The sequence below is a fragment of the Carassius gibelio genome, chromosome B14, assembly GCF_023724105.1.
Source record: "Carassius gibelio isolate Cgi1373 ecotype wild population from Czech Republic chromosome B14, carGib1.2-hapl.c, whole genome shotgun sequence".
NCBI classification, from domain to species: Eukaryota; Metazoa; Chordata; class Actinopteri; order Cypriniformes; family Cyprinidae; genus Carassius; species Carassius gibelio.
In genome coordinates, this window is record NC_068409.1 from 24,873,461 (window position 1) to 24,891,746 (window position 18,286).

The 18,286-nt window shown below is 40.1% G+C and overlaps 1 protein-coding gene across 4 annotated transcripts in view; it reads left to right on the top strand.

Moving 5' to 3' along the window:
* Window positions 1-4,598: 4,598 nt before the first annotated feature.
* Window positions 4,599-18,286, top strand: part of pcdh1b (protocadherin 1b) — a 153,336-nt gene continuing 139,648 nt past the window's right edge. Inside the window, exons 1-3 of one of the 4 annotated variants that reach the window (XM_052574193.1) lie at window positions 4,599-5,264; window positions 12,860-13,694; window positions 15,454-17,637. In XM_052574193.1, the coding sequence (XP_052430153.1) occupies window positions 12,870-13,694; window positions 15,454-17,637 (3,009 nt within the window). In that variant the 5' untranslated portion in view covers window positions 4,599-5,264; window positions 12,860-12,869. Of the gene's footprint in view, window positions 5,265-5,874; window positions 6,485-6,514; window positions 6,893-12,859; window positions 13,695-15,453; window positions 17,638-18,286 lie in introns of those variants that run through there. The other 3 variants (XM_052574194.1, XM_052574191.1, XM_052574192.1) reach the window with 3 other exon arrangements.

Sequence of the window (18,286 nt, forward strand, 5' to 3'; positions counted from 1 at the left end):
TAAATTAATAATAAATGAAATGATGTTAATGTTAACTTACCTTAAAACAAATGTAGATATTTGTACTGATATTATCCATGTTTATTTAAAAATTACTATGACACACTCAAATGGATTAGAAGTTTGGTGTCAGTAAGAATGTATTATTTATTTATTTATAAAAAAAAAAAAAAAAAACTAATCTTGACAGATAAAATACAAGATGAAACATTTCTAAGGTAGGATTGATTAGCAGTAGTGTTGACAGAGGCTCAGATAGAAAAAGAAATGTGAACTGACAGTATATTGAAAAAAGAAGAGATAATAAAGTAAATTTTCATATGTATAGAGGAAGGAATCTGGTGGTAATATGATAACATGTACACACAATTTCACAATGCAAAGAATATATCTTATGAAATTGTCTGTAAGATTATCATTGTGATGACAAAAATGAAATTACTTACTGCAAGTTACAATAACAGAAAAAAAAGTGTGTATAATGAGCTGTTGATGAACTACAAATGCAATCACCATGTTCAGAAGATATTAATGTCTTTGTCAGCTCAAACACGAAGCGGAAAACTGCTAGCTATAATTAATTTAGCAGACTTTAAAATATCCCTTACTATATTGCGAACACTGAATGGACTCAGTGACCTCAGCTTGTTTGAGTGACCCAGCTGGGTGTGGACATTTGCACTGTCCAAACAACGAAAGAAAGGCGGAGTGTTTGAAAAGTGTTTGGAAACAGTCATTATTTGTGCGTCATGTTTGCTTGAAAGAAGGCAAAGCACGTAATTCCAGTGCCATTAGCTGCACCAGACACACTTCACCTTCAGTAAGATCTTTCCGGCATGCATAATTATAGCTGTGACATACGGCCGTCCCTCTCATCTGGCTTACAATGGCACACGCCAAAGTGAAGTGTTCACTTCTTTGACACCACATGAACATATGTACGAAAAACACTTGTGAGACAACTCAGAGGTACACAAAGATATACATTATCATTAGATGAGCCTGCCTGTGTTCATGCATTCACGTGCGTTTGCATACGAAATGTTGATGTGTGTGGGAGTGTGTGTGTGTGTTTGTGTGCTGAGAGAGAGATTAACATGTTGAATTATTCATCCTCTTGTTGGAGTTAATAACAGTGGCGTATCGGGGGATCAGGTCTGATGGTTGTTTGTTCTATGATAAGCTGACGGAGCTCTTATCTCATGGGCCAGTGCTAAATTAGGCTTTTTTTTTTTTTTTTTTTTTTTTTTTTTTGATTCAAATCTCTAATGCCTGCTTTGCCTTCTCCTCCATACAAAAGAGTCAAAGCTCAACCTGGACCAGAATCAAAATTAGGCTGAAATTGAAGTCAAAGGGCAAAAATGGATGCGTGCGTCTGTGCGGTACGTCAAAATGAGTCAGCAAGGTGTATAGCTGAAAACTTGAGTGCAGCAGGGTGTGTATGTGCACATTTGTTTTGTGCCTGTCTCGATTTTTCTGACAGTAAGCAGGTACACCGTATCATTAGTACGAATTACTCAAAGCACTTCCTACTGCTTGTGGCTTCATCCACAAGTTTGACTATTCTTGTGCGTCTGTCTTTTACCTCCTTCCATTTTTCTCTGTCAGTGCATGTGCATTTGTTTGCCCTGTCTCTGTCAGACCACATACATCTCTGCCCACAAGGCAAGACCCTTAATTCGGAAGCCTGCCATGCTTCAAAGTGACATGCATTAATTACAGACTTCTAAACACCTGAAAGGCAAAAGGACGGTAGGCCTCACGTTCCTCTAAAATTACTATTCGGACAAGGAATCGTCCAACTTCACCACACTGAATGACAAAGTGCTCATTTTCATGCTATTAATGGTGGGAAATAATCCTTTCATTCCTGGTTATATGGAGAGGAAACAATCCCTTTTTTAATGGAAAAGTGTGAGGCTTCCATTCACTGAGCTCAGCTGTGCAGGTGAACTAATTTAAGAGTGCTGTACCTGTAATTCGTCTGAGGAAATGAGGAAAGCCGAGTCTCTGAATTTAAATAATCTACATCTTTAGACAAAAGGACCAATCCGCACTTTGAAAATGAACAGTCCATCAGCTGGTTTAACACACGCGAGTCGCATTGAAGGGGGACTGAATCATTTAGCTTTGAAGAGAGACTGAATCATATCATGATTCAAACCCCCTTCAATGCAGCTACTCAGTTAAAAGAGTTATTCAACCTTGGCAAGATAGAGTTTTTAATATATATATATTTTTTTATAAATAATAATAATAATAATAATAATAATAATAATAATAATAATAGGTTCAGAGACTAGACTTTGCTGATGTCCTCAGACAAATTAACAAATTGTTAAAATACTACAACAATATAAAATGAAAAAGTTCATATCAATAGTGAATGGCTGCCTTCATAGTTTATAATGCATTTCTTAAATAAACTTCAAACAGAGTACTTTTCAGTCCAAGGCTACAAACAACTTCAGATCAAGGCTTATATAAACTTGTACAACTCATCTCTATTCAACCTACTGTTAAATACTAAATAGAACCCCGCTGCCCCCATCCATATATAAAGCAACTCCACTAATCTTTAAAAATTCTTGAGTTTTCACAGCCTTTAGTTTAAGATTAAGTGACTTAGGTTTGAAAGCCTGGCTCACTAATTGCTAACCTCTGACTGTGGGTTAGCAGAAAGTCTTGTACTGAATAAACTGAACAAAATGTCAAATGTCTCTATACCGCTTTGAGTCAATACTGGGGCAAAGGCTTGTCAGCATATGCCTTTGATACACACACACACACACACACGTGACAGTCTAGTGGGTATTAGCTTGGCATTTAATTCAAACATTTTATTAACAATATCTCTAAACTTATATTTGAAGCATATAAATTTGAGTTGCTAAAGCAAAATTTGCTTCTCTGGCAAGTTTGATATAGGCTATAGGCACTTGAATTACATAATCTATGTATGTTTTTACTTTTGTACTTTTACTTTTGTAATTTTTAATAATCATTAACCAATTGTTAAAAAATAATAATATGATAAATGTTTTTGTCCCCTTTAAACTGTATTAACCGACCAAACAATCCAAAACAGTCAGCGTCACTGTAACTAGAAACTTGCATCGATGATGTAACCAGATGGTGAAACTGCTTAGTTATCTGTGAAAGAATGAAAAAGTACAATGGTAAGCACACTTAGTTCAATGTATCTCCTGTCCACCGTGTATATAGTTACGTGTATTCGTTTGGCTCATAGTGTGTGTAATAATTATTCCTCCCGTGACCTCTAGATGCCGCTAAGAGCACAATGAACATTTCCTGCTGCGCTCTGCTACAATGGTGTGTTTCTATCTGGGATTTGTTCCCCTCTCTCCCTCCTTCTCAGTGTCCTCATGACAGCGTGATAAACTACATAATATCATTGCACATGGTGTGTTGATGCAGATTATCCCTTTTAAATAAAGTAGAGAATGATTGAAAACCGCGCTGAGTCGAGACATTTCGTCATAAATGACACAGTCGTGCTTACTATCGTAACTCTAAAGCGTGACGACTGTGTTTGAGTTTCGGGCGAAAGGATAATGTCCTTTAATGTTACCGTATCAGCGGCAACGTCTGCATGTTTCTTAATAAGAAGCATATTTTAAAGGTAGACGTTATGCTTGTATCTTTGTATTTCTTAATAAAAATGTCTTTCAGCAGCTAAGGGGTGTGCGGAAGGAAGCTAGCACCTGCACGAGGGATGCGCGCGCAGCGTCACACGGTTTGAAAAGGGGACGGAAATAATCGTTTATTCCGAGTGCTCGTGCGACACATCTCAAAGTTCTTCTGCATGCGAAGTTTAGGAGGGATCCCTCTTGGCAGTGTTGCCAGATTACAGAAGGGAAACAGGCAAGTACACGTGCCATCCCTCAACAAAAGCATTGAGTCGAATTAAATCCATGTGCCTACAAATAATAATAATAATTAAAATACGTTAAATTTACAATTTAAATAATTGCTTAAATCCCAGTTATCATCATTTGACTAAAACTTGTTGACTGTTGATGAAGCACATATTTTGTTTGTAGTATAAATACGTTGCCATACTATATTCAAGTTGTCATTGTCCTGTGTCCCCTATGTTTTTTTTGTTTTGTTTTTTTTGACCTAGTGTGTACTAACAACAGCTGCAAACAAGATCTACTTATGTAGGTACAATTTAACCTTGTGGAACAACTTTCCTTGTAGTGCAGCAGTCATGTAAGTATTGCTCACTATGACCATTCTATTCATCAAGCTCATTTGCATATATATATATATATATATATATATATATATATATATATATATATATATATATATATATATACTGGATATGGGAACTGTGTAGAGCACAGCTCAAACGTTACACTTGACAGCAGCAATTAGTAATAGGTCACACTTTATGATTGCTCTTTTTTTTTTTTTAAAGCATTACTATGACAGAACAAGCACATACGCATTTAATAAGCGGATATGGCAACACTGGCACTTGGTGATGTTTGGGTAAATACGAATGAGGTTTTGTTGTGGAGTCCACAGAAGCACGTCTAACAAAGCTCCGCCCTCGACTATTCAAGATGATGTTCTTGTATGAGAGACTGAGCAAGCGAGAGAGGGGGAGCGCGAGAGCGAAATCGGTCGGAAATCACTTCACTCTCACATAGGTTATCCACAGTATACACGCGCGGTGAGCTGCGGCAAGAGCGCGAGCCCCGGCGTCCCCAGTAACACTGAATGGTGAACTGGTGTTGAGAGCACGCGTACTGGACACTACCGGACATAGCCTTGGAAGATTTTCTCTGTTTTCACTCTTACGCACAGACAGTAGTTGACTGAAGGTTGAAGTTTTTGGAGGATGTTGCCCTGTGGAATTGGAGGTTTCGGGATGCTGTGAACCCTGTCCGGAGTAGCGCTGTTTCGGGGTTTCCTTTCGTGCGCAAGGAGAGAACACTTCTCTCTGATGTGTGTAACCACCATCAACCAAGTTCCGCGCTCTTATTTTCTTGACGTGACACTTTTCGCTACCGTTCTAACGGACCCTTCGTGTTAAAAATAGGATTTTTTAACGAAAACCAAGAGAGCTGACAGCGGAAAAGGGTGCTGTTTTGTATCAACAGGATTGCGGTGGTGCTGAATTTTGGATATCCAAAGCGCTTGATTTGTGGCGTGCAAAGGGAAAGCGGCTCCCGGTCCGACTCCGTCGGTCAAGACTAGCCTACATCTAAGAGGAGTAACTATCCGTTAAGGTATATGAGATTTTATTGTTATAATTATAATACATTTGTTCGTCTTACCAGTGTATGCCCTCTCATGTTGTCCGTAAATGAAGTTATAATAGGAGCTATCTTGATATACTTTTCTTTATTGTCCATATGTGTAAATCATAATTGCGACAGGAGTAGGCTATAATATCACCCGGCATAAGGTTGCGTGATTATTTGATTCCTATTATAATAGCTAAACGGTAAGCAAATAACTGGGAAGTGCTGCACGCCTCAGTTTAAATATTCCGAATTTTTCGATAGCCTATCTCAAATTAACATTCACCCTCGGATGTCATCAGAGCTGATTAGCGACATGTTTTCCTTACACTACTGTTATTGATTTTTATACAAGAAACCGAGCGCTGGAGTGGATCGCAAATCAACGTTTGCTATGCTTTTCCACATATATAAATTAAGCCACTGACCCCATATCCACAGAGATTGAACATCTTCAACAAGCTCAAGTGTCGGTCAGATTATCTTCGCGTGGAATTTAATCTATTCCTCACTCTAAAAATTAATATTCAGCTCTTTCCAGTGCGCGCGAGAATGAGCGCACTATAGATGAAAGAAGAAAAAAAGAAAAAAAAAAAAAAAAAGCCGGGAACTGCGCTTATTGCATGCAAACTTGTTCGACGCTTGTAGCACAGTTCAAATTAGACAGAATAATGAATTCGTATATATTTTGTGAGCTTTTATAAGTAAACCCTAAAGTTTGTTATCTTATTCGGATATTGCTCGCTCCCACAACACCTGTTGCTCTCGTTTTTGCGCATTTCTCACATAGCTCCACTTTTCCATCTCAGTGCGTTTAAAAAAAATCCGCAGTCAATTTCACCCACAGAATGTTGACTAGTCAACATTTCTCGAGACGCACTGATATAGGCTATTTCATTATACTCAGTCACCAATAATCGTTAGGCTACTGGGCAATCGAAAGCACTGCCTGTCATAACAGTGGAATCCCGTCTTTCTGGCCGCTCCCGTCGTCGGGTTGCTTTTAAACCTGTTCGTCCGGCTGAGGAAAACAGGTGTGAAAACACGACAAGGCTTGTGCTTTACTCCGCCCAGCTGTGATCGGACATCTCGATTCTTTCTGTGGTTCATTTGTTGGAAAAGCGTTCAGCCGGATGTAATATTGTACAGAATCCTGAAATGGCTTGCAAATGACCTGGTCTAAGTCAGAGCGCTTTCATCCGCAGGTAAAAGTCATTTCTCTTCCGCTCTCATCGAGATCGTGTTCTGTAGGCATCAGCACAACACACCGGCACTCGAGTGAGATCCTCGTGCTGTTCCAGTAGATTATTGATCTGTGGATCTTATGAACACCATCTTGTTTCTTTAATGTGCCGAAACTATTTCCGTCGCTCAATCTGGACAGCGATGGTGAATGCGATTTGAATTTATGGAATGGGGGATGGGGGCGGCTGACCACCTATAAAAAACTAAGTTTTGTGGTCTTCGTGCATGTTTCAACGTTTCAGTGAGATTTAAGTAACCACAAAAGTTGGAAGTTAGTCAGGTCGGCTGTTTTTGTGTACATTTGTACAGAACTCGCGTTGTCTGAGGAGGAAACCATAGCAACAGCAGACCGCTGAGCCTTTCGGACGGTACGTTGCTAAAACATAAATGCTATAAATGTTTTATCAGTTTATTATAGATTACGTTGCAAAATATATATATATAAGAATGACTTTAGTGTTTTAATTAATACCCATTTTAGTTTTGTTATGGCGTTTGGACGTATGTGCCTTTTGGGGCAACTAATTGCGTCCTGCTAGTCTTTTAAATATCTTTAAAAAGTTGGAAGACATAGAATAATTCGCACATATCGGGCGTTCGATCATGATACGACGTGTCTCCTCATTATAACCAGTCTTTAGTAAATTTGATGGGCGTAAACGCTCCACACTGAGTACGAGAATCCAGCGAAACGGGAGGAAATGAGACTCCTCGAGCACACAGAGACACATTTCAGATGATCGCTTGAATGAACCGAAACTTCTACACTGTAGAAAGCAGAGATTATGGGTGCGCATTTAAACTATAGCGATGTTTTCTTTGAGATTAAAATGTAGGCTACTTTACTTATTCCAAGTGCAATAACAGTGACTGTTATTGAATGAAGCTCGACGGAGTGGTAGTGAAGTAGTCAACAATATGCAATGTACAGCCCCCCATTGATCGGTACGACTCTTAGGTTACAAGTTGCATGCTTGAAGAAGTTTCTAGTATTTACTGTGTCATAGTTTTTTTTTTTTTTTTTTTTCTTCTTCTTATTAATGTCAGTGTTGTGAGATTAGTTCAGTTATAATTGTATCCAATGATTGTATATTGACAATGTCCAGCTAATATATATATATATATATATATATATATATATATATATATATATATATATATATATATATATAGTTTACATTTATATTGTTAGTGGAAAATAATGGTCTGTTGGTTAAACTAAACAGCAAGCTATCACCCAGTGTTGAGCTTGAACGTCCTTCATTATTTTTCCCATTTGGACATAGTTTTAAAACAAATCCATATACATAAAGTAAAAATAGTATGCCTGTTTTGCTAATTTTAATACAACCTAGTCTGTTTAACCCATAATATTAACAGCAGGCCTCTTGTCTTTGTCTATCAGTGTGTGTGTGTGAGTGTGTGTTTAGCCGTGTGTAATGGTGTGTGAGAGTTTGTGTGCCAGCCTTGTGACTGGCCAGCTCTCTCTGTGTAACAGCCTGGTAGACAGCAGCGGGGCAGCAGTTCATCTCGTCTGAAAGCGGGCGCAGACTAATCTGGCCCCACAATGGCTGAATGAAATAATTAAAGTAATCCTCTGTGCCTCGCACTTGGATAGGGAGGGGGGCCTTGGACCACCCATCCTGAATGGGTCACTGAACGCCGTGGAGCTGGTGGCCTGTAGAGCCTAGATGGCTGCACCCGAGGACAAAAGTACACGTGAACCCAACTCTTTGGCTGTGGGCGCTGGCATCAAAGTCTTGACACACTCAGTGTTTAGAATGTGGTTGGTTAGTGTTTATCCAGCTGCAACTACTTCATTTTATCTCATTTATGTGGTTTCAGAAGGATTTGTTTCCGCGGTCTCCATGAGAATGAGCACATATGAATGCGTTTTATTCACAGATCACTAAACACATTTTCGATCTCCTTGCTGATTAATTGGAAACATTATTAAATTGGTTAGTCTATCGGCTTATCTCGTGTAACAGTAAGCAAATGAATCTTTGGATTTTATGCTATATTTTTGAATATGCACTTCAGGTGCGCACTAAAATGTCAGTTGAGCTGGATGAGTTAACCATTAACCTAGGACAGATGCTGCACTCACACTTCCTTCTGAGTCAATCATTCTCCTGGCTTCAGACAAGAGCTGACTCCTGAACCCTCATAAATGTCACCGCTTTAATTTAATTCTTTAATTATCGCGTTGAAACCGGGATGGGGATGGGTTAGAACAATCATTGACTGAGTGCGTTACCATGACGCAGTGCCACTGCTGTGCCTCGTCCAGGAATCCGACTCCTGCCACGCCGGTTACGTAAATGCTTTTATTGCTTTATTTTCTCCAGAATCACCTTGCTGTTTCATGCTGTGCTGGATGCTACCTGGGGGGAGGGGGGGGGGGGGAGGGTTGCCTTGGCAGAGGTATGCCTTCCTAATATTCCCATGGGTTTTTTTTTTTGCTGGCAGAGGAAGGGTGAGTGTTGGTCCAATGATGAATTCCTTGTTACAAGTCTTTAAAGAGGAAAGAAGGAGAGCGAGACGGTGAGAGTGAGGGAGAGAGAAAATCATACAGCAATTTTAAAGCATGTCAGCGGGGGAGGCTTTAGAATAGTAATTAGCCTGTTAAATCTGTTAACCTCCCCCTGCGCAACAACACAATGGCCGTCTTGACAATATATATATATATATATATATGAGCGCGTCTCTGAGAGGGCATGGTAGGGCATAAAAGGATGGTGTGCGAATAAAAGAGAAAGACAGAGAGATGTAGGAGGTGTTGTTACAAGAGACCAGGTGTGAAATGAACATAATGTGGTTTTTGCGGACAGGAAATGAGAGGGGAACCGCGTTCCCCCGAAGGCTTATGCGAAAATTCTGGCCAAATGTACTGTGAATAATCTGTAAAGAGCCGACGGTTAGACTCCAAATGGGGAAACACAGAATCACACCTTCCTTTGCACTCACAGCTATTGATTATATTAATGACATCCAGCTTATACACAGAAGTAGAAGATGAATTAGGATACACAGCCTGAGAGTCGATCATAAATTCTCATAGGATTATGACAGTAGTCATAAATACAGCACTCTGGCGACGCCTGTCTCCCTGCGAGGAGATCTTAGTTGCGGCTCGACGATGGCGCATTTGAAGACGTTATTAGAGAGGTGGATGGGGCGTGTTGATTTAGGGCATGTCATAAATCGCCCCTCTGACCATGTAATGATGACGATCAATGCTTGGAGGTAAGAAAAAATCCCCACTGATGGCCTATTGTCATTGTAATGGCTAGGCTTTTTGTGTACCTGTGTGAAAGCTAAGTGCGAACTCTCTGCAACTGAAAGGAAAGCTGTTTGATATGTAGCAGTGAATGATTTGACTCTGTTAGGGCCTCCTGTGTCTTGTAAATGTTGCTGTTATTAAGGCACGCCACTCATATGCACTTATGCATTTCCATTACAAAGGAGAGTTCTTAGCCAAAAGCCTGAGCCATTGCCATCTTTAAATTTCATATACTCAAACACGTTCAGTTGTTTTCCTTTTTTTCATGACCTTCAAGTTTTTTTCTCTAAGATTTTCCATTTTCCTGAGTCTGTGCTCGCAAACACTCGCTGACGTTCCTTTGCTGTGGTTGTTTTTAGATCTTGTGTGTAACTTTTACACACCCACAGATGTACGGCGCATACATATGTGAACATGCGGGCTCACATTCAGAGAAGAGTGTGGGAAAGGATGTCTACGGCCCACATTGGGGTTCCCAGCGTACAGTGACCCTTAACACAGACTCTTAAATGCCGGACCCTGGAGAGTGAATGTCGTGAGAGCCTCTTAAACCCTTCATCGCAACAAACATATTCGCATGCTTTTCATGTTGCGAGAATATTTTTGAGCTTTATTGACTTTTCCAGCGCACAATGAAGATGGGATGTTTTGGTTCAGTTTATATATAGTTTGTGTCTTCTTTGTTTAAACAAATAGCATTTTAGCACCATTTTCTTTCAGCCCGTTTATTCCTTGACCCAGTGCTTTTGAAGTCCCTGTCCTGCTTTTTTTTTTCATCAACATATGGTACAAAATTCAACACGCTCCTTCAGCAGAGGCTCTTGATGCATCACTGTGAAATGCCACCTCCATAAGATGGTCGTTCGAAACCACAATGAGAGATAAGATGTTTTAAAGGTGATGTATTTTTCACCTCTCCAGCCTCTATTACGGTCGGCACTGTTTAATTAGCCGCATGAAAGTGTGCCAGAGTCGTCTGTCTCGACAGATTCAGAATTAGACTGTGAAATTAGTAAGAAATGAGTCAAGCTCTCATCATATGTGTGATCAGGGTCACACATCCTACCCTTCATTTCAGCCTCATTAGTGCATTGTTCTCCCTACAGTGTTGTTGGTTTGTAGTTGCAGTTGTGCGAGTGTGTTTGTAGTCACTGGTGTCTAATTTGTGTATATTAAAGCTGCCTTTATGGGAGTGTGTGCTTGTTGCAGTTACCTTTTCCATTTTTGTTGGTCTAACCACACATTCCTTGTAATGTGTTTGTGAAAGGCTCGCTATGTCATGTGTCTGCTAATGGAAAAATATTGAATGGTACATGCACTAAACTACTACAACCAATCAATACTGATGAGTGTATGGAAGAAGCCACTTCCTATTAGTCACCAAATGGCTGCACCAATATGCTGGCAGTAAATATTTCTTGGTATGCATGTGGTTTTTAACAAAGTTATGCAGTTTTGTTTTTTCGACCTCATGGAAGGTGACATTTAAAGACTTTGATTATTTAGCTTTGGTATTCACTGGAATAATGTAACTGGTGGCAGCTCTCTCACAGCCTCCATTGGTTCACCGCTGGGTCGAGTTAAGGTGTCTGTCTCCTCTGGACAGTAATCTAGCAGCTCTGCCTCATTAGCCATGGGGAGCATGGTGGGATAACATTGCACATATGTTACAGGGCTCTGCAATTAACACAACGGGAAACATCAAAGCAACAAGACCTTAAACATGATGGATTAACAGAATCTGATTTATTTATTTGATTGTTCTTTTCCGTGTTCTTTTGCAGTACCTCACGCTGAGGTTGTTAACGTTTGGTGAAGTGGCAGGAGGGGGCTGTTGTCCAGACGCCCTCTATAGCCCGTCTCTCACCTCTTCATGGTTGTGTGATGTTGCAACAAATTGGGAGCCATTTGCTGTGAATAGCTATCAGCTAAAGTGGCCATTTGAAAAACACACTCTTCTACCATGTGTTCAATAACTTAAAGACAGGAAAGAGAAGACCATGATTTTAATGGTGAAAATAATGGTGGTCTTTCTTTGTCTGGCTACTATTCTGTCTCTTTGCACACCCTGTTTATCTGCAGGGTAAAAAATGTGTGTAAAATATGAGTTAGAAGAAGAACACAGTGAGAAAACGAGAAGTTTGCAAAGGAAGTGGCCAAGAAACACTCCAAGAAACAGTGTGATTTGTGTGAAGGAAGCAGGCTGGAAACTTTTTTGAAATAATAATTATATAATTATTTAATAAGAAAATTAATATAAGACCAGTGATTTAGATATTTGGTTTTATAGGTCTATTTAATTTTATTAATTAGTTTAGTTATTTATTTTTAATTGTTTTGCCCTCCAGGTTTCACTGTGTTTTTGGATTTCATTTTATTATGGTATAAATTACAGCTTTTAGAAAAGGCAGAATTGACCTAAAGGTCACTAAAATAACTAACAATTAATAAAATGAAGAACATATTTATTTCTATGAGCTTAGAGTAATATGGGCCAAAAATAAATGTAATTGTACTGCCTAAGATTTTCTTTCAATATATGATTTTAGATATATAAATGTTATTTTGGTTTTGACTGAAATAAAACACGGCTCTGGGGAAAATAAATAATATTATGGTTGATTTTGATGGGTTTCACACTTTTGTTGACCCCAGGCATGGTTCTAGAAATGAAACACAGTTTATCCTTGGAGGTAGATCAAGCGGAGTTATATCATTATTTGAATGGACCTCACTTGTCTGATAGCTTCCTCCTCTTGTAGGGTCAGCCAATGCATCTCTCAGGAATTTGGGCATATGTTGTCTTTATGAATTAGACATTAAGTGAAATCAAACACAAGTAACTGTTTGTGACACATTTAATGCCTCTAAAAAGGCAACACACATGAAGGGGTGATCAATCATAAATCCCAGGGAATCAGGACCATAAAACTCTGTGGCTGCCATCACTTTACAGGCTTTTTGGCACTGTAAGGGGACTTTGAAGGATAATGTCTCAAGAATGAATGTTTCTCTAATCTTATTTGTTTGTTTGCTTGATCTTTTGCAGCAACAGACAGATGATGTGCCAGAGTGCCAATGCGATGTGGTCACGGTGGAGTGCCATGCTAGTGTGGATTTTCCTTCTTCTCTGTTGTTCTGCAAATGTCGTCAGCACCATTATCTACCAGGTAACCGAGGAGCAGCCGCCTAATACACTGATTGGCAGCTTGGCATCTGACCAGGGCTTGCCAGACACTGGCCACCTTTACAAGCTTGAGGTGGGTGCTCCTTACCTCCGTGTGGATGGCAAAACAGGGGATATCTACACCACAGAGAACTCGATCGATCGTGAGACTCTCAAGGACTGCCGCAACCTTTTCGAGGGCGATCCTTGTTTCTTAGAATTTGAGGTATCTATTACAGACCTGATGAAGGGCACAGGACCTCGGCTCATCGAAGGCCGCATCGAGATCTTGGATGAGAACGACAACACTCCACAGTTCTCTTCACCTGTCTTGACGTTGTCGATCCCGGAGAACACGCACGTCGGTGCGCTTTTTGCCATACCTCTGGCCACCGACAGAGATTCTGGAAGCAACGGCATCGCCGATTATGCCCTAACGACTGGCCCTGAAGCTGCCAACCTTTTCAGCCTGCAGGTGGCGCAAGACTCAGATGAGAAATTGCCACAACTCATTGTATTGGGAAACCTGGATAGAGAGCTGCGAGATTCATATGACCTCAACATAAAAGTGATCGATGGTGGCTCTCCACCCCGCCAGAGTAGCGCCCTGCTCAGGATCACCATCACAGATGCCAATGACAACGTGCCTAAATTTGAGAAGTCTCATTATGAGGGTGAGCTCCCAGAAAACAGCCCAGTGGGTCATACGGTTCTACAAGTAAGTAATCTATTTTTTTAAGTCATACTCTCTGTCTAAAACTAAACAAATGCAACTTAAAACAAAAATTATGTCATATGTTGGAAAATTATATATACTTTTTTTTTTTCATGTTCGATTCATAATAAATTATTCTTATAATTATTCTTGTATATTAATTTTACAATTTTATACAGTGACTATTTAAGTGTATTTATTGTCTATTATATAAAATATGAATTAAGTAAATATGTCTTGACACGTGTGTCTCATTAAACTAACTTGTAAGCAAGTATATGCTATGCTAAACCTTTAGATTGGGCAATAAGTAAAAGAGGAGCTGATTTGACAGCTTGGCAATAGAAGTGCACTCAAGCCCCACACACAGAACCTGACAAGCTCTTGTAAATGGGGAGTCTCAGTTTTCCCGACGGGCTTTAGCCTCGATTCCCATAGAACAGGATTAAAGCGAAAGAATTAGGAAAGCCGAATCATATTTTCACAGGCAATCGATTGATCCCTCATCGTCCCTTTAAACACAAACTTTACAAAACAGGATAGAGGTATTGACTAGCGGTGTGAATTGCATGTTGAATTGTTGTGGAAATAAAAGCACTGCTAAGATTAGGATGGCAGCAAAGGCTGGAAGCTTTCCAAGATTAATCTGATGCAAGTGTCCAGGCAAAATTTTTATTTTTATTTTATTTTTTTATTAATGACTGTTAATCTCTCAGTCAACAATTAATCCATGCAACCAAGTTGTATTCAAAGAGCATGTCAGAAGATTTTATTTTTTTATTTTATTTAGTCCTCATAAGCATCCTTTGAAGCCAAAGTAAATAAGTAGTAGTGGTATTAAAACTGCTTAATTTTGTGATTTCAGAGGGTTGTAAATGTTGATGGAGTGTTTCAGCTTGTTCAGAGAAATGCGCTTCAAATACATTAAATGAAATGAATTACCAGTTTGCATGGAGGATGAAATGGAGTGACTCATATAGTGAAATAATAACTTAAGCACCATGAATAATCTTATGACTGCTTCAGATTAAGGCTGTTCACTGTAATACATGGACTGAAACATCATGCATGTTTCATACACGGCCAAGGATGAAAAGAAGAGAGGATGTAGAAGGAACAAGGGAATCTTGATTGTTTAAAAGCTTTAATCAAGCCACACTTCAGTTTAGAGCTGTGTAAAATTATTCCCAGGTTCACGATAGACCAGATTTTTTTTTTTCTTTTTTTCTTTTTCTTTTTTTTTTAGAGAAATCCCTGCCAAGACTAAGTAACTTAAGTGATGTCTCAAATTAACTTCATCTAGCAAACTACAGCTAATTTTGGAGAATTTAACTTTACACAAAACACAACCCAATCATATTTAACCCCTCTGAGTAAGTGTATTTCTCATTTCTCTCCTTACATATTAAAAACTGAATAATAACACCATTATGGTATTACTCATTAGTGAAAGCACAAGCTGTTTTCTGGAATCAAATGAGGTGTGCTTTATTTTAAATTACAAGAAAATTCAGTTAATTTATTAATTAGTCTGATGTAGTTCTTGGATGAGTTTAGGGTATTTTTAAAGTGTGTAAAGCATATTTTTGGCATGGTAATTCTTTGCTTCTTGCAATGATTTTTATCCATTTTCTATGGTCCTGACTAAGCATTTTAACTTCTGTTTTGACATTGATGTATAAACCTATGATTACATAATCTATTTGGTAAATGAATGTTTCAGTGCGTTGCTTAGTTTCATGTTTGTGTTGTGTTGATTTAGGTGAAGGCCAATGACTCCGACATGGGACCAAATGGAGAGGTGACCTACAGCCTCCACCAGGCATCATCGACTGTCCAGAGGCTCCTTAGCATTGACCGCAACACAGGCACCATTTTCGTCAAAGGCTTGGTGGATCGTGAAGATATCAGCATGCTCAAGTTCTACGTCCAAGCTAAAGACAATGGTCCACAGTCGAAGAGCTCCAAAGCCCTTGTGACTATTACAGTGAAGGACCAGAATGACAATGCACCCTCAATCAGAATCCGGGGTATTGGCCTTGTGACACATGAAGATGGTGTTGCTAACATATCGGAGGACATGCCTGTAGGCACAGCTGTGGCTCTGGTGGAGGTATCAGATCGTGATGAAGGTGAAAATGCAGTTGTAACCTGTGTGGTGGCAGGGGATGTCCCATTCCAGCTGCGTTCAGCTAGTGAAACAGGCAACGACCGCAAGAGGAAGTACTTCCTTCAGACAACCATGCTGTTGGACTACGAGCGGATCAAAGACTACAGGATTGAAATTGTGGCAGTGGACTCTGGCAACCCTGCACTATCCAGCACAAATTCCCTGAAGGTGCAAGTGACAGACATGAATGACAACTCCCCGATCTTTTCGCCCTCTTTGTATGAGGTAGAATTTGCTGAGGAGAACCAGTCAGGTGACAAGGTTCTGGATGTGGTAGCCACAGATGCCGACAGTGGGACTAATGCGGAACTGACATACAGTATCACTGGTGGGTCACTCCCCGAGGGGCTATTTGTAATTAACCCTAATACAGGAGAAGTGCGTGTCATGAGCCAGTTGGACCGTGAACAATTAGATCACTATCAATTTCTAGTCGCAGCAGCTGATAAAGGTGTACCAAGCTTGAGAGGAACTGCCACTGTTGTTCTTAAGGTGCTCGACAGGAACGACAATGACCCTAAATTCATGCTCAATGGTTACAGCTTTTCAGTCCAAGAAAACATGCCACCCCTTAGTCCTGTTGGAATGGTAACAGTCAATGATCGTGACAAGGATGAAAATGCTCATGTTGAACTCTCTGTAGAACCAGACAATGGCAAGTTTATGATTCAAAATGGAACATACACCATACTTTCAACTATTTCCTTCGACAGAGAAAGGGAGAGCACCTACAGTTTCCGACTTAAAGCTGTTGATGGAGGTGATCCACCACGTTCCTCCTATGTTGGCATTACCATTAATGTTCTTGATGAGAATGACAATGCTCCATATGTCACTAAGCCCTCAAACTCTTCATACAAGTTCTTGGATCCCCGCACCAGCCCAGAAACCCATGTAGAACGTGTTGAGGCAGAGGACATGGACATCGGTTTAAATTCAGAGATGGATTTCAGTATTGTAGGGGGCAACCCTCATGGCTTGTTCCGGATCTCTTCAGAGGGTGAGATTACGTTGGCTAAAGAGTTCACATCCAAACATATTGGTCTCCATCGTCTGGTAGTAAAAGTTAAGGACAAAGGCACGCCACCACGCCATACGACCGCACTGGTTCACATTTATGTCAATGAGACCATCGGCAATGTCTCCCACGTCGAAGGACTTGTTGGACACAGTCTTTATACGCCACTCGAAATGGACATTGCGGGAGATCCCGATTATTCTCGAGACCAGCAAAATAACATTATTTTTGCAGTCTTGGGTGGCTTTTGTGTGGTCGTTCTAATCATTGCAGTGGCTATGATCATCAGGCACGTCATGTTGAAGGAAAATAAAAGTGGCTACCAAGCAGGCAAGAAGGAGACCAAAGACCTATATGCCCCCAAACCAGGACCTAAGAGCAACAAGAACAAGAAGGCAAAGAAAAGCAAAGCTCCAAAGCCTGCCAACCCATCTGAGGAGGATGAGGGGGGGAGTCTCCAGAAAGGCCTAAAGTTCAACCTCATGAATGATAGCGTCAACGATAGCCCTAGGATTCACCTGCCGCTCAACTACCCCCCTGGGAGCCCAGACCTGGGGCGACACTATCGGTCTAATTCTCCTCTGCCATCCATTCAGCTCCAACCTCAGTCACCTTCTGCCTCAAAGAAACACCAGGCAGTGCAGGACCTGCCGGCCACCAATACCTTTGTAGGAACCGGGGACAACAACTCAACAGGCTCAGACCAGTATTCGGATTACAGCTACAAGGCCAACTCTTCAAAATATAGCACCAAACAGGTAGGAGACGACTTCGAAAGCATGGCAGGGTACCACAGCACAGCGTACCAAAGCCCAGGGTACCCCAGCCCAGGGTACCACAGCACAGGGTATCACAGCAACGGGTACCACAGCAACATGGTGTGGACTAAGGGCATGTATTAGGGGCTGGAACTGAATAAATGTCAAACCAAAGCTGCACTGATCACACACCCCATGCACATCATTTGATTGAAAGAAGTTTGTTTTATTTGTCAAACTTTTTTCTTCTTCAGTTTTGTAGTATCATTTATGCTCTGAAGGAAAAAAAAAAAAGCTAAATTTAATTACTACTTATTTACATGAAGGAGACAATCCTGCACTCTTATTTCCATTTTGATTTTCTATGAGAGGGTAATTTTCAGTTGGACAGTGTTTTATGCTGCCCCTCAAAAGATGATCATAACTGCTTTCAAAAACCTTTGAAACACATTTTTTATATAATAATCTTTAGACCAGAGACATGTGCCTTATTTTTTGCTTTGAAAGACAACAAATGATAGCTGTTATTGTTTTGATGTCTGTTGTAAGGCTAGTTCAGTTAATTGCACAATTGTTAATATGTCAAAATTATTATAAAAGCATTTTTTTTCATAAAGACAACTTTGTGCTAAGTTAAAATACACGGCAA